Here is a 12,912-nt window from a genome sequence, read left to right on the forward strand (position 1 = left end):
CTCATTACTGAGTTCATGTTTGGAAGTTGGACTTCTGTTTTGGGGGGGGGGGGGGGGTAATTTTTTTTTGGAGGTGTGGTCCTAAACTTTTGATCAGCTGAAAAACAGGCTGTTTCAGTTTATTCGTTGTTTTCATTAAATTGAATGCTCAAAAAATGTTTTGTCTTACTCTCATTTCTTCTTGTTGCATGTTGAAGCTCTACTTGGAACCTTGTTAAGATCCAGCCATGCTAAATATGAATTTTTGCCATTTTTTCAAGTGGTCTTAAACTTTTTTTTTTGGACAATAGTTTTTATTGAAAATATAAAATAGTAGGTTACAGTATAAATATATATCAATCACATAGACATAAACATAACTTAATTAAAGTTAAAGGAGACAATCGTATAGAGTCTATAGGTAATAGATATCAATACACAGTGTGTGACAAATAAACAGATAAAGTGTTATATGCACAAATACATATCTTTGTGGGATACACATCTTTATAGTCTAATGGCAGTATTAGAAGGTAACTTACAATTGTTATGATTAAGCCACACTTCCCAATTTTTCTGAAACGAGGCTTTAGAGTTCTGAGAAGATGCCCATAAACCTTCATATAAGCAGTTATTGTCCAGTGTTCTAAAAATTCTATTAATATTAGGAAGGTTACCAGATTTCCAGCAAGCAGCGATTTTTAGTCGAGTAGCGAAAATTAAGTGACTGACTATCGACCGAATATGGTAAGGAAGGTCTATAAGCCCAATAGACAAGAGAGCCATCTTAGATAAAGGTTTAATAGGGCTACCTGCTATAGATGAAATGGACTTGAATACCGAGTTCCATAATTTTCTAACTGTGGGGAAATCCCACCACAAATGTATATATGAGCCTGGAGCGTTTCCACATCTCCAACACTCTGGGGTAATATCTGGGAATATCCTAGGGGGGGTTCTATACCATCTATACAGGATTTTTCTTGCCCCTTCTAGATGGTCAGAGCATTTGGATAATTTAGAGACACAAGTATACGCTTCTTTCCATTCTGAATCTGAGACAAAAGAGCCTAATTCAGAATTCTTTTAGAAGTTGGTAACCCTTAGTGATACCTTTGTCCGAATTTTTGGACATATGTATCCACTCTAGAAGGGAAGAGTTATGTGGGTCGAAGTTAAACTTTTGATAAGTTTAAGACTGTACTACATGGGATCAGGAGATCACATTGCCATTAGGTTATTTGTTTTGTAGTCGCGTTGTTTGTAAAGATGAAAATCATTGGAGATCCAGAGGAAGGTAAAGCAAGTTTTCAAAAATGTTTGCATGATTTGTACAATCATAACTGTGAAGGAACAGGTCTTTTGGGCTTCCGTAATGTCTTTTTCAGCCTATTTATTCAGCTGCCCAGCTAGATACATTTCTCTCAAAAGCCGGGGGCTTCTCCCTTTTATGGAATCTGCCTTCACTGTACTGCTGTAATGTCCTTTCCCTTGTTTTCAGCTCTGATAGTTCTGTGATGGCTCTGTGGGAGCGATCACACAGAAAAGCATGAGGCTCCTTTGACCTTCAGAAGAAGTGTAGAAGCTGTTCTTTTATCAGGCTCAGGATCTCAGCTAGCTCTGACATGCCCCCATTTCCTCTCTGCCATCTTCTGTGTCTCTATTACCAGGGACGAATGTTGCCTGACAACAGGCAGCACACTGCAAATTAAGTAGAAGTAATACCCCTAGCGGCCATGACGCTACAGATTTTCTCAGGAGGATGCAGGCAGATTTTTTAATTGGAGTGATTTAGAGAATGAAGATCACAAGTTAGTTTTACTGAATAATGAGCACCATATAAAAAATAAACGTTTAACTGTGGCAAAATTGCATTTGTTTTCCAATTCCACCACCGTTGGAATTTTTTCCCACTACATTCTATGCAATATTAAATGGTGGCGTTGGAAAATACAACTTGTTATGCAAAAGATAAGCCCTCAAATGACTATGTAAATGGAAAAATAAAAAAGGTATGGCTCTAAGAATGCGGGGAGCGAAAATCAAAGTAAAAAAATCCTCCGGGTCGAAAGGGTTAAATGAAATGAAATTCTTTAAGGAAAATCTCTGTATTGAGCACTGGTCTTGTTATACCAAATAATTAGATCGAACCAAGACATCTTTCATGTAATTAGCCATTTATATAAGGGAAAAGCTGTCCTTGTCATGTGCCATATTAAGAGCTTGCAGATGTCTTAGCAGAACATTTTAGATGATCTTCTGATAGATGTCATCTGAAGTGTCAGGCATTTCTTGAGAGAACTTGACTTGTTGTTTAGCCTTGGAGTTTTCTACAACATTGACTACATCCTGCAGCAAAAGGAAAAGACATTTATTACCGTAGATAGGCGAGAGGACCATGACAATAAAACTGCAGGCAGGGGTGGACTGGCCATAGACTCTACAGGGAAATTTCCTGGTGTGATGCCCAGGGGCCCACCCAAGTCCTTCTTATGGCTGCCAGCCAGGTACATAAATATCTGATACTCTTAGCAGTAATTAATGTAGAAGCATCAGGCACTTATGTACCCGTCCAGCAGCCACAGGTGCCCTCCTAAACTCAACTGTATTGCCATCCTAAGGACAATGATACAGTTTCATACCAAGGCAGTATTTTTTTCTGCATTGTGGTATTTAGTTCTGCTGGGGCAGTATTTGGTTCTGCACTATGGTAGTGATGGTCCTGCCTACTTCTGTTGTCCCTGCCTACATGGTTTGGCCCTGCCAACTTGTGTTGACCCACTTTCTGTCAAGTTGGACCTGTCTACAACATGGGGCCACTTTTAGGTTTTTCTAGGCCCAGTTCCCAGTCCGCCCCTGACCTCAGTTATGAGGTCTCTCATTAGTGGTGGAGACCTATGTTGTTTTGTGTAATTTAATGTACATCAATAAAAATTCAACACGCACAGCAGATGGGAGGTCCACTTGTAGTAATTTTTTGATGGCAGGCGGTGCAGGTCCTCAGTCTACAGCAATGTCTTATGAGGGTTTAAGGGATTCCAGTTATTTTCTACTCTGAAAACGACATTTTGATATTGATAGGTTATCAATATCAGATTCGGGGAGTCCGACTCCCAACATCCCCGAGGATCAGCTGTTCGAGAAAGCCGTGGAGCCGACTAGAGCTCCCATAAGTCCTGCAGCCCCCCTTATACTGTAGCTTCCATTGGATAGTGGCTGTGCTTCATATTGCAGCTGAGCCATAATTACATGAATGGGACTGAGCCGTACCTAGGCCAAGTGACCAATAAACATGACGTCACGTGGCCTACGAAGAGGCTGCGGCACGTAATATGCCTTTTCAGAGAGCAGATCATTGGTGATCCAGGGTGTTTGACCCCTGCCAATCGAATATTTGATGACCTAGCCTGAGGATAGGCCATCAAGTTCCAATTCCAGGACAACTCCTTTAACAGCTCTGGTTCTTAGAGCATGTTCCTGCTCCACAGCGGGGGCTAGAGAAACCTGCAATCCTGGCTGCCAACACTTTGATCATCACAGTCCGTGACCACGGCATGATCAAAGGGAACTTACTTTGGTTGTAGACTGTGGGACCTACAAAGGACGCCATGGCTACCTGTTCAGTAATCCTGCTGTTATTGCACATAGCGTTGCTCTAAGAGCTGCCTGTGTCATAGAGACACAGCATTGTGTGCTAGCATACAGGAGTAGGCGAATACATTATACTGTACAGTTAAAATAAGATTGTAAAGTAGTAATCCTTTAACAAGATTAAAAAATAGTATTAGAAAGTATAGTAAAAAATTTTTGAGCATAAAGTACAGTTTAGAGCATAAAGTACAGATATATAACAACAAAAAAACCGACGCACTTTAGGTATTCGTATAATGGTTATAACCTGAAGAATTATTTTAACATGACATTCAGTAACAAACATGAATATTATAAAAAAAAGCTGACAAAAAGTGAATAATGGTTCAGTCGTGCGTAGTACTTACAGATCCGTTGTCTTTTGAAACAGAACCTAGAAAACTAACAATAAAAATAACTTTTTAATATTTTTTTATGGTATAAAGATAGGCCTGGACAACTGGGACATAGTCACACATCGGAGTTCGGATGTTTCTTCAGACATGAGGCAGATGTCTCCGCTTCGTCAGGGGCACCTGTGGACTTTTTTATGTATGTGAATATGATTGTATTGCAATTGTGTAACTGATATGGGGAATTTTGCTATGTTAGGCCTCATGCACACGACCGTTGTGTGCATCCGTGGCCGTTGTGCCGTTTTCCGTTTTTTTCGCGGACCCATTGACTTTCAATGGGTCCGTGGAAAAATCGGAAAATGCACCGTTTTGCAGCCGAGGCCGTGATCCGTGTATCCTGTCCGTCAAAAAAAATACGACCTGTCCTATTTTTTTGACGGACAACGGTTCACTGACCCATTCAAGTCAATGGGTCCGTGAAAGAACACGGATGCACACAAGATTGGCATCCGTGTCCGTGATCCGTGGCCGTAGGTTGCTTTCATACAGACGGATCCGAAGATCCGTCTGCATAAAAGCTTTTTCTGATCTAAGTTTTCACTTCGTGAAAACTCATTTCCGACAGTATATTCTAACACAGAAGCGTTCCCATGGTGATGGGGACGCTTCTAGTTAGAATACACTGCAAACTTGGTACAAGACTGCCCCCTGCTGCCTGGCACCACCCGATCTCTTACAGGGGGATATGATAGCACAATTAACCTCTTCAGGTGCGGCACCTAAAGGGGTTAATTGTACTATCATATTCTCCTGTAAGAGATCAGGGCTGCCAGGCAGCAGGGGGCAGACCCCCCCTCCCCAGTTTGAATATCGTTGGTGGCACAGTGTGCGCCCACCATCGCCCCCCCCCTTCCTCCCTCTATAGTTAAAAATCGTTGGTGGCACAGTGTGTGCCCACCATCGCCCCCCCCTTCCTCCCTCTATAGTTAAAAATCGTTGGTGGCACAGTGTGCGCCCACCATCGGCCCCCCCCTCTCTCTATAGTAGTAACAACCATTGGTGGCAGTGTGCAGCCTCCCATCTGCCCCCCCCCCCCGATCATTGGTGGCAGCGGAGTTCCGATCGGAGTCTCAGTTTAATCGCTGGGGCTCCGATCGGTAACCATGGCAACCAGGAAGCTACTGCATCCCTGGTTGCCATGGTTACTTAGCAATAGTACAATTGTAGAAGATTCATACTTACCTGCTTGCTGCTGCGATGTCTGTGACCGGCCGGGAGCTCCTCCTACTGGTAAGTGACAGTTCTTTAGCAATGCGCCGCACAGACCTTTCACTTACCAGTAGGTGGAGCTCCCGGCCGGACACAGACATCGCAGCAGCAAGCAGGTAAGTATGAATCTTCTACAATTGTACTATTGCTAAGTAACCATGGCAACCAGGGATGCAGTAGCTTCCTGGTTGCCATGGTTACCGATCGGAGCCCCAGCGATTAAACTGGGACTCCGATCGGAACTCCGCTGCCACCAATGATGGGGGGGGGGGGGGAATGGGAGGCCGCACACTGCCACCAATGGTTGTTACTACTATAGAGATCGGGTGGTGCCAGGCAGCAGGGGGCAGTCTTGTACCAAGTTTGCAGAGTATTCTAACCTGAAGCGTCCCCATCACCATGGGAACGCCTCTGTGTTAGAATATACTGTCGGAAATGAGTTTCACGATGTAGCTCATATCCGACAGTATATTCTAACATAGAGGAGTTCCCATGGTGATGGGGACGCTTCAAGTTATGTTCGGGTGTCCACCTGGCCGTGCGGAGGCAAGCGGATCCGTCCAGACTTATAATGTAAGTCAATGGGGACGGATCCGTTTGAAGATGACACATTGTGGCTCAATTTTCTAACGGATCCGTCCCCCATTGACTTTCAATGTAAAGTCTGGACGGATCCGTCTGAGGCTATTTTCACACTTTAGAAATGTTTAACAATATAATGCAGACGGATCCGCTCTGAACGGAGCCACCGTCTGCATTATGAACACAAGTGTGAAAGTAAAGGGACTCCTGACTTTACATTGAAAGTCAATGGGGACGGATCCGTTTGCAATTGCACCATATTGTGTCAACGTCAAACGGATCCGTCCCCATTGACTTGCATTGTAATTCAGGACGGATCCGTTTGGCTCCGCACGGCCAGGCGGACGCCAAAACGATTTTTTTTTCATGTCCGTGGATCCTCCAAAAATCAAGGAAGACCCACGGACGAAAAAACGGTCACGGATCACGGACCCACGGACCCCGTTTTTGCGGACCGTGAAAAAAAACTGTCGTGTGCATGAGGCCTTACACATATAACGAGGTTGTGGTAACGCCTACATTACCTTGAAAAAGAAGCAATCTAGATGAGTCCACAGGTGCACCTGACGAAGCGGAGGCGAAACCCGGGTCGGGCGTTTGATGGGAGGATGTGCACATTTTATATGATTGTTGTTTTATGGATCTTGTGAGTAGAATAAATCCTTGTATTTAAACTCAGTTGACAGTACTTCACTAGGTCGGCCCATTTCTTCTGTTCTCTAGGAGATTGGAGCACCGGCTTTTGTGATAATCCACACAGGATACTGAGGAATAACATCACAAAGACACTCCATTTTACTCCTAAATGTGAACTTATACCTGTTCCGAGCAGCGCGGTTTTCAATTTTTGCATGGTTTTCAGTGAATTGTGAAAGGTGCCCACCTCACAACAAAGACCGCAGAGCAATTAGTGAACATTGATTAAGGACTGCAATTTTGTTACAGATTTCATGTCAGGTTTTAAAAAAAAATAATTATTCAGTCTTTTTTGATTGTTTAGTTAGGATTGGGTGTATTTGTTTATTTGTCACTGTATTTTATTCGTAAAATTACTTCTATGATACTTTTGTCCTTTTTAACACACATTATTTAACTTCACATATATTCTTCTGGATGACACGGTACCACGCAACTTTTCTTATGTTCTGTTCTTGGTTCACGTGAGATAAACTAGCTTGTGATGATATTGTAGATAGAAGGTATAAAAGGAGAATGGGAGATGTCGGAGAAATGTCTTAGTGCAGTGATGTAACTAGAAATCAATGGGCCCCCTCAGCAACTTCTTTTCAACCCCCTCCTCCTGTGACTAGTCAAGATTGCTCTCTCAGAAGAGATCCAGTAACCACTCAGTCTGCGTCCTACTCTGTATATTCTGTCACTGTATATAATGTCATTGTATAATACCGTTGAGAGGGCTCTGACAGTAAAATCTTCTAATCATCCTAGGTGGGCCCCAAAAGCAGCCGCTTCCCCTATAGGTATTCCCCCGTTTTCGTGGCTGGTTATCAGTATACAGTCACATTCTCTGCGGTCAATCTACAAAAGAAATAGCCAAGTGACTAAGTCGGAGTCGAATGGCTGAAACACTGGATAGATGATGTGTATTGAGGCAAGCCCTGGTTCAGGATACAATAAGCGGTAACGGTTTGTAGTGTGAGGCAGAACAGGAGCAAAGAGCTAGACTGAGGGTGCTTCTAGAAGGTGCGATACGAAGCCTTAATGAGTCTTGATTGACAATATACAAGTTGATTGGTGCTCATTTAAAAAGCCTTTACAGAGGCTGATGGATACTGTTACTACAACCATTCACCCCCTCCCCCATACCAGCACATTTCCTGTTTATATGGGAGATGTGATGCCAGCCAACGCATTTTTTTATGATTAGCTGACAAACGAGGTTGTCTGTTTAGTGATTGGCCGAACATTCCTTCGAATGTCTATTACCGATCATCAACCCATGTTAAATGCTCTTAAGATGGGAGGCACAATACCCTGGAAAGGAAGATCAAGCCAAGGCTTTTATAGATAGTCCAGGGACAGGGGTGAACAGGCAAGGAACTAAACAGTAAAGCCTGTACTAGACTGGCAGATAGTCTGCCAGATCATTGCCAATGAGCATTCGTAGCAACACTCATTTGTCATAATCTGGCAGTGTAATACTGCTAACAATTTCCCAATGAACAAGAAAACGCTCGATCATCGGGCAAACCAGATTTTTTAATTTAAAAATTGTTTGCCTGGGGCAGACTGTGCTGTCTAATCATGATCTGCCGGCAAACAACTAGTCAGGGAAGAATGATAGGCTCCTCCACTGGCGAGCAGGCGATTGCCGGGAAGGAATGCTTCCCTCCCGACAATCGCCTGCATAATCTGCGGGGTCTAATACAGCCTTCAGTTCAGCAAGCGGGTCCGTGAGAAGAGCTATTGTCTGGGGTGCAGTTGTTTCTGGATGATTACACATTTAGGGAATTAATATATCCTAAATTTTAACCACAAGCAATATTTCAACAAATTGGATGGTGGAGGCATATATAAAGAATTGGTGAAAATACTACGCTTACTTTGTGGACTATTAGTCTTGTCAAGTTTCGTAGTAGTAACTCGATATACAGCGGTGTATTTACTGTCATCAGCTGAAAAAGAAATGGCTCAATAAGTTTCAACTTAGAAAATAATAATTAAAAGTTAATACATTCCATCTCTAAGCCTAAGCTAGCCGTAGGCCATAGACAAAATGTGTCCCATTGGGAACTATTCTGGATGATCTTTAGATGAAATCTTTGCTTGAACACCTTGCCACATACGATTCGATGCATCACTGACCTCTCTTGGACTCCTAATCCATTATCAACGCCATTAAAATTAACATGAACACTTTTTGGATGCATATGTTGTTGGTACAATGGAAACCTGCTGTCCCGAGCACCATGTCACTTACCCCTTAGCTTACCCGCTGATCATCCACTATCCTCCCACAGTGGGCCTGGCCGTCGGAGTCCCATGCTCCAACTTTGGCCTGCCTTCTGCCAGCGTAGGCCTCTCCACCCTGTCTCTAGGAGGCCCACACACAATTCCTTTGGCTCTTAAATGGCCAGCACATGCACTGTAATCCTTCCCCCCCACCTGTAGCTGGTCACCCCTGAGTATTTTAGGTGCCTTCCTCTATAGTGTGCTAGTCCCTGTGTAAGGTATGCAGTTTCTTTTGTCTGCTTATGTGCTGACCTCTATCTAATTCCTGATTCTGACCCTCTGCTGACTAACCTGACCTGTGGTTAATTATCGTATTGACCCTTTGCTGCCTGCCCTGACCTTGGACTTGTTTCACGGATTTGCAAGAACTCTGCCTATCTTGACCTCGGCCTGTTTCTGACTATGAGTTTTGCCTGATCCCCTTGGTGCCCAGTCAGTCAGCTGTAAGTTATGCCAGGGCTACTCCAGAACATAGCGGCCTAGTGGCTCTCCTACACCAAATTCCAGATCCCTGTATAGGAGTTAAAGGGTGAGTACTAGGGGATTGTCAGGAGAACACCCTTAGGGCTCATGCTCTTGAACATGTAATGACCATGCCCATATTGCAGCCAAACACACAGCGGGTCCGCAATATACGAGCACCAGCCATGTGCGCACATGTGTTTCACAGATGAAGTCCCATTCACTTGAACGGGTCTGCAATCCAGAAAATATGGTGTGGAGGCAAAGAGCGGAAGGCCACAGAAGTACTACGGAGTGCTTCCGTGGCATTTCGCTCCGTGCCTCCCCACCTCAAAAAAATAGAACATGCTCTATTTTTTTGCCATGTGAATGGACCATGGACCCACTAAAGTTTAATGGGTCTGCATCCATCAGCGCCGGCCACATGAATGGTGGGGTCCCCAATGCATGGCATAGGCAGCACACACTTGTGTGCATGAGGCCTTAGGTATAGCCCAAGGTCAAACCAGTTGGTTGGCATCGTGCTTCCACAGCCACTGATCATTAAAGTTGTTCAGTATTTTCTGGATGCACTACAGCTCATTAATATTTGTTATTTCACTTGAGGTTGTGCATTCAGGTTTAGGAGAAACATGTACCGTGTATTGTGATCCTCTTCTGTTTTAAAAAAGGCTATTGAAACTGCTTAAGATTATGTGGATAACCCACAATGACAAAACTGAATGGCGTGTAGGTGACCAGCCAGGTGCACGCCATCTGATTCTCCATTCTGTTTTTTCTTACAGTACATCTAAGATTCAATTCACTCTTTCGTAAGTGTTTTGCGAACCCGCAAAACACGGACACCGGCAATGTGCATTCCTCAATTTGCGGACCGCACATCGCCGGCACTATGATAGAAAATGCCTAATCTTGTCCGCAATTACGGACAAGAATAGGACATGTTCTATTTTTTGGTGGAACTGGAAGCACGGATGCGGAAGCGCGGATCCGCAAATGCAAATGTGGACAGTGCATTCCGGCCCCATTGAAAATGAATGGGTCTGCACCCATTCCGCAAAATTGCAGAACGGATGCGGACGTGTAAATGGACCCAAAGAGATCAACTAAACTCCAAAGTTTATGAACTTACTGCAACTTTAGTATAACGAATAGCTTCTAATAATTACCTGTTGGTGGCTGAAAGTTATTGTTGGATGATCGGCGTTTATTGTATACAAACACAAAGATAGAGATGATGACGATGAGTAGGAGCAGCCCCAAACTTACAGATAGTATGATCATAGAGTGATATGACACTATGGAGAGACACAATCCATCATTAGATAATACTCAGTTGACACGAGTGACCAGAACAGGATGACACTGCTCACCTTCTATCTGAACTTCCTTACTCCTCTTCTTTACACTGCCGTTTGATGCTTGTATCTCACATGTATATGTCCCAGAATTTTCCTCCTTTATGAATTTAGCCTCATATATATTAGAAGAGTTGAACCCTTGAATGTCTTCCCCGTCTCTGTAGAAGGCATACTGCAGTTCTGTAGTCTGCCTATGTTCACTAAGTTTTGTGTCACAAGATAGAATCATGTTCTCCCCCTCGTTGACCAACTCTGGAGATACTCTCAGTACTGGAGGAGAGAAGAGCTCTAGAGAAGAATAAAAAATAAATAATAAAGAAAAATGGAGAGAAGGTGTCGAGGATGATGGTGAGTTTTACTTGATGTGAATATCAAGGAGGACTCCCTGTGGTGGTGGGGTGGTCCTTTTTGGATGATATCATTTCCTGTTTCCATTTTGTTAAAAAACAATAATACATTTTAAAAGGGTATTCCAATCTCAGACATTGATAGCATATGACTAGGATATGGTCACCCCTCAATTGAACACTATGGAGCTAGTAGAAATAGCTGAGCCAACGCCTGGCTATTTCCAGTAGTCCCATAGCGGTGAATGGAGAGGTGGCAGTGCATGTATGATGCGCTAACTTTCACTGCTATAGAAGTTCCGAAAATAGCTAAGGGCTCTTTCACATCTGCGTTATAGTCTTCCGGCATAGAGTTCCGTCGTCGGGGCTCTATGCCGGAAGAATCCTGATCAGTTTTATCCTAATGCATTCTGAATGGAGAGAAATCCGTTCAGGATGCATCAGGATGTCTTCAGTTCCGGACCGGAACGTTTTTTGGCCGGAGAAAATACCGCAGCATGCTGAGCTTTTTGCTCCGGCCAAAAATCCTGAACACTTGCCGCAAGGCTGGATCCGGAATTAATGCCCATTGAAAGGCATTGATCCGGATCCGGCCTTAAGCTAAACGTCATTTCAGCGCATTGCCGGATCCGACGTTTAGCTTTTTCTGAATGGTTACCATGGCTGCCGGGACGCTAAAGTCCTGGCAGCCATGGTAAAGTTTAGTGGGGAGCGGGGAAGCAGTATACGTACCGTCCGTGCGGCTCCCGGGGCGCTCCAGAGTGATGTGATCGCATGGCACATCATCCATGCGCATGGGGCGCTCTGACGTCATTCTGGAGCGCCCCGGGAGCCGCACGGACTGTAAGTATACTGCTCCCCCGCTCCTCACTACTACTATGGCAACCAGGACTTTAATAGCGTCCTGGCTGCCATAGTAACACTTAAAGCATTTGAAGACGGATCCGTCTTCAAATGCTTTCAGTTCACTTGCGTTTTCCGGATCGGGCGTGTAATTCCGGCAAGTGGAGTACACGTCGGATCCGGACAATGCAAGTGTGAAAGAGGCCTAAGTGGCCTCACTCGGTTATTTTCTGAACTCCCATAGCAGTGAATGGAGAGCTTGCAGCACATCTGCAGCATGTAATCCTTCACTTCAGCAGCAGTATTCTGATATACTGTAGGTGTGGTCCCACCTCTGGTCTTAAGTAAATATAGTTGGGACATAACTCAGTTGTGTGAACCCCTTTGTGACAATTTTAACCTTACGGACAAATACACTGAGTTGTTTGTGAGTCTGCCTCATGCTCCTGTAATTTGCCCACTGGCTCCTGGTATTGCCCATACGGCTCAGGTAGGAGAGTGTTAGGTCCCGGGCTACTTGAGAAACCTTGGCGTGGTGCCCGGGCTCAGACATGTCCTACACCGTAGGACGTGTTGACTAATCTCTCCATTTTAAAATCAGTTTGAGGGTTTAGTGAGACCGCAGAGTGCACCTGAACTCCCATAGCAGTGAATGGAGAGCTTGCAGCACATCTGCGGCATGTTCTCCTTCACTTCAGCAGCAGTATTCTGATATAAGTGTGGTCCCACCTCTGGTCTTAAGTAAATATAGTTGGGACATAACTCAGTTGTGTGACCCCCTTCGTGACAAATTTTAACCTTACGGACAAATACACTTTTTCCTCTTCTGTGTTTCAGCAGTCTTAACTTTATTTTTTCATCAATTTTCATAAGACCTTGAAGTTTGTGGGAGTTGTGGTTTTTAGGAACCATTTTGCGTTGCATACAATGTACAGGGTTTAGTCAACATGTCCTACGGTGTAGGACATGGAATGCAGATTTTGCAGGACTGGTTTTGTTTATACCATGTCCCATTTGAAGCCCCCCGTTGCACCCCTAGAATAGAAATTTTAAAAATGTGACTCCATCTAAGAAAGTTCACCCCTCAAGGTATTCAAAACTGGGTTTGCAAAC

The 12,912-nt window shown here is 44.0% G+C and overlaps 1 protein-coding gene across 1 annotated transcript; it reads right to left on the reverse strand.

The window, feature by feature from the left end:
- Positions 1-282: 282 nt before the first annotated feature.
- Positions 283-11,375, reverse strand: LOC122922954 (high affinity immunoglobulin gamma Fc receptor I-like). Its single transcript, XM_044273731.1, has 5 exons — positions 10,622-11,375; positions 10,418-10,546; positions 8,378-8,449; positions 3,978-4,003; positions 283-2,328 (listed from the first exon to the last, which is right to left on the reverse strand). The coding sequence occupies exons 1-5, from the start codon at positions 10,836-10,838 to the stop codon at positions 2,227-2,229; spliced, it is 546 nt and encodes a 181-aa protein (XP_044129666.1). The 5' UTR covers positions 10,839-11,375; the 3' UTR covers positions 283-2,226.
- Positions 11,376-12,912: the final 1,537 nt, after the last annotated feature.

Source organism: Bufo gargarizans, unplaced genomic scaffold, assembly GCF_014858855.1.
Source record: "Bufo gargarizans isolate SCDJY-AF-19 unplaced genomic scaffold, ASM1485885v1 original_scaffold_1081_pilon, whole genome shotgun sequence".
Lineage (NCBI taxonomy): Eukaryota > Metazoa > Chordata > Amphibia > Anura > Bufonidae > Bufo > Bufo gargarizans.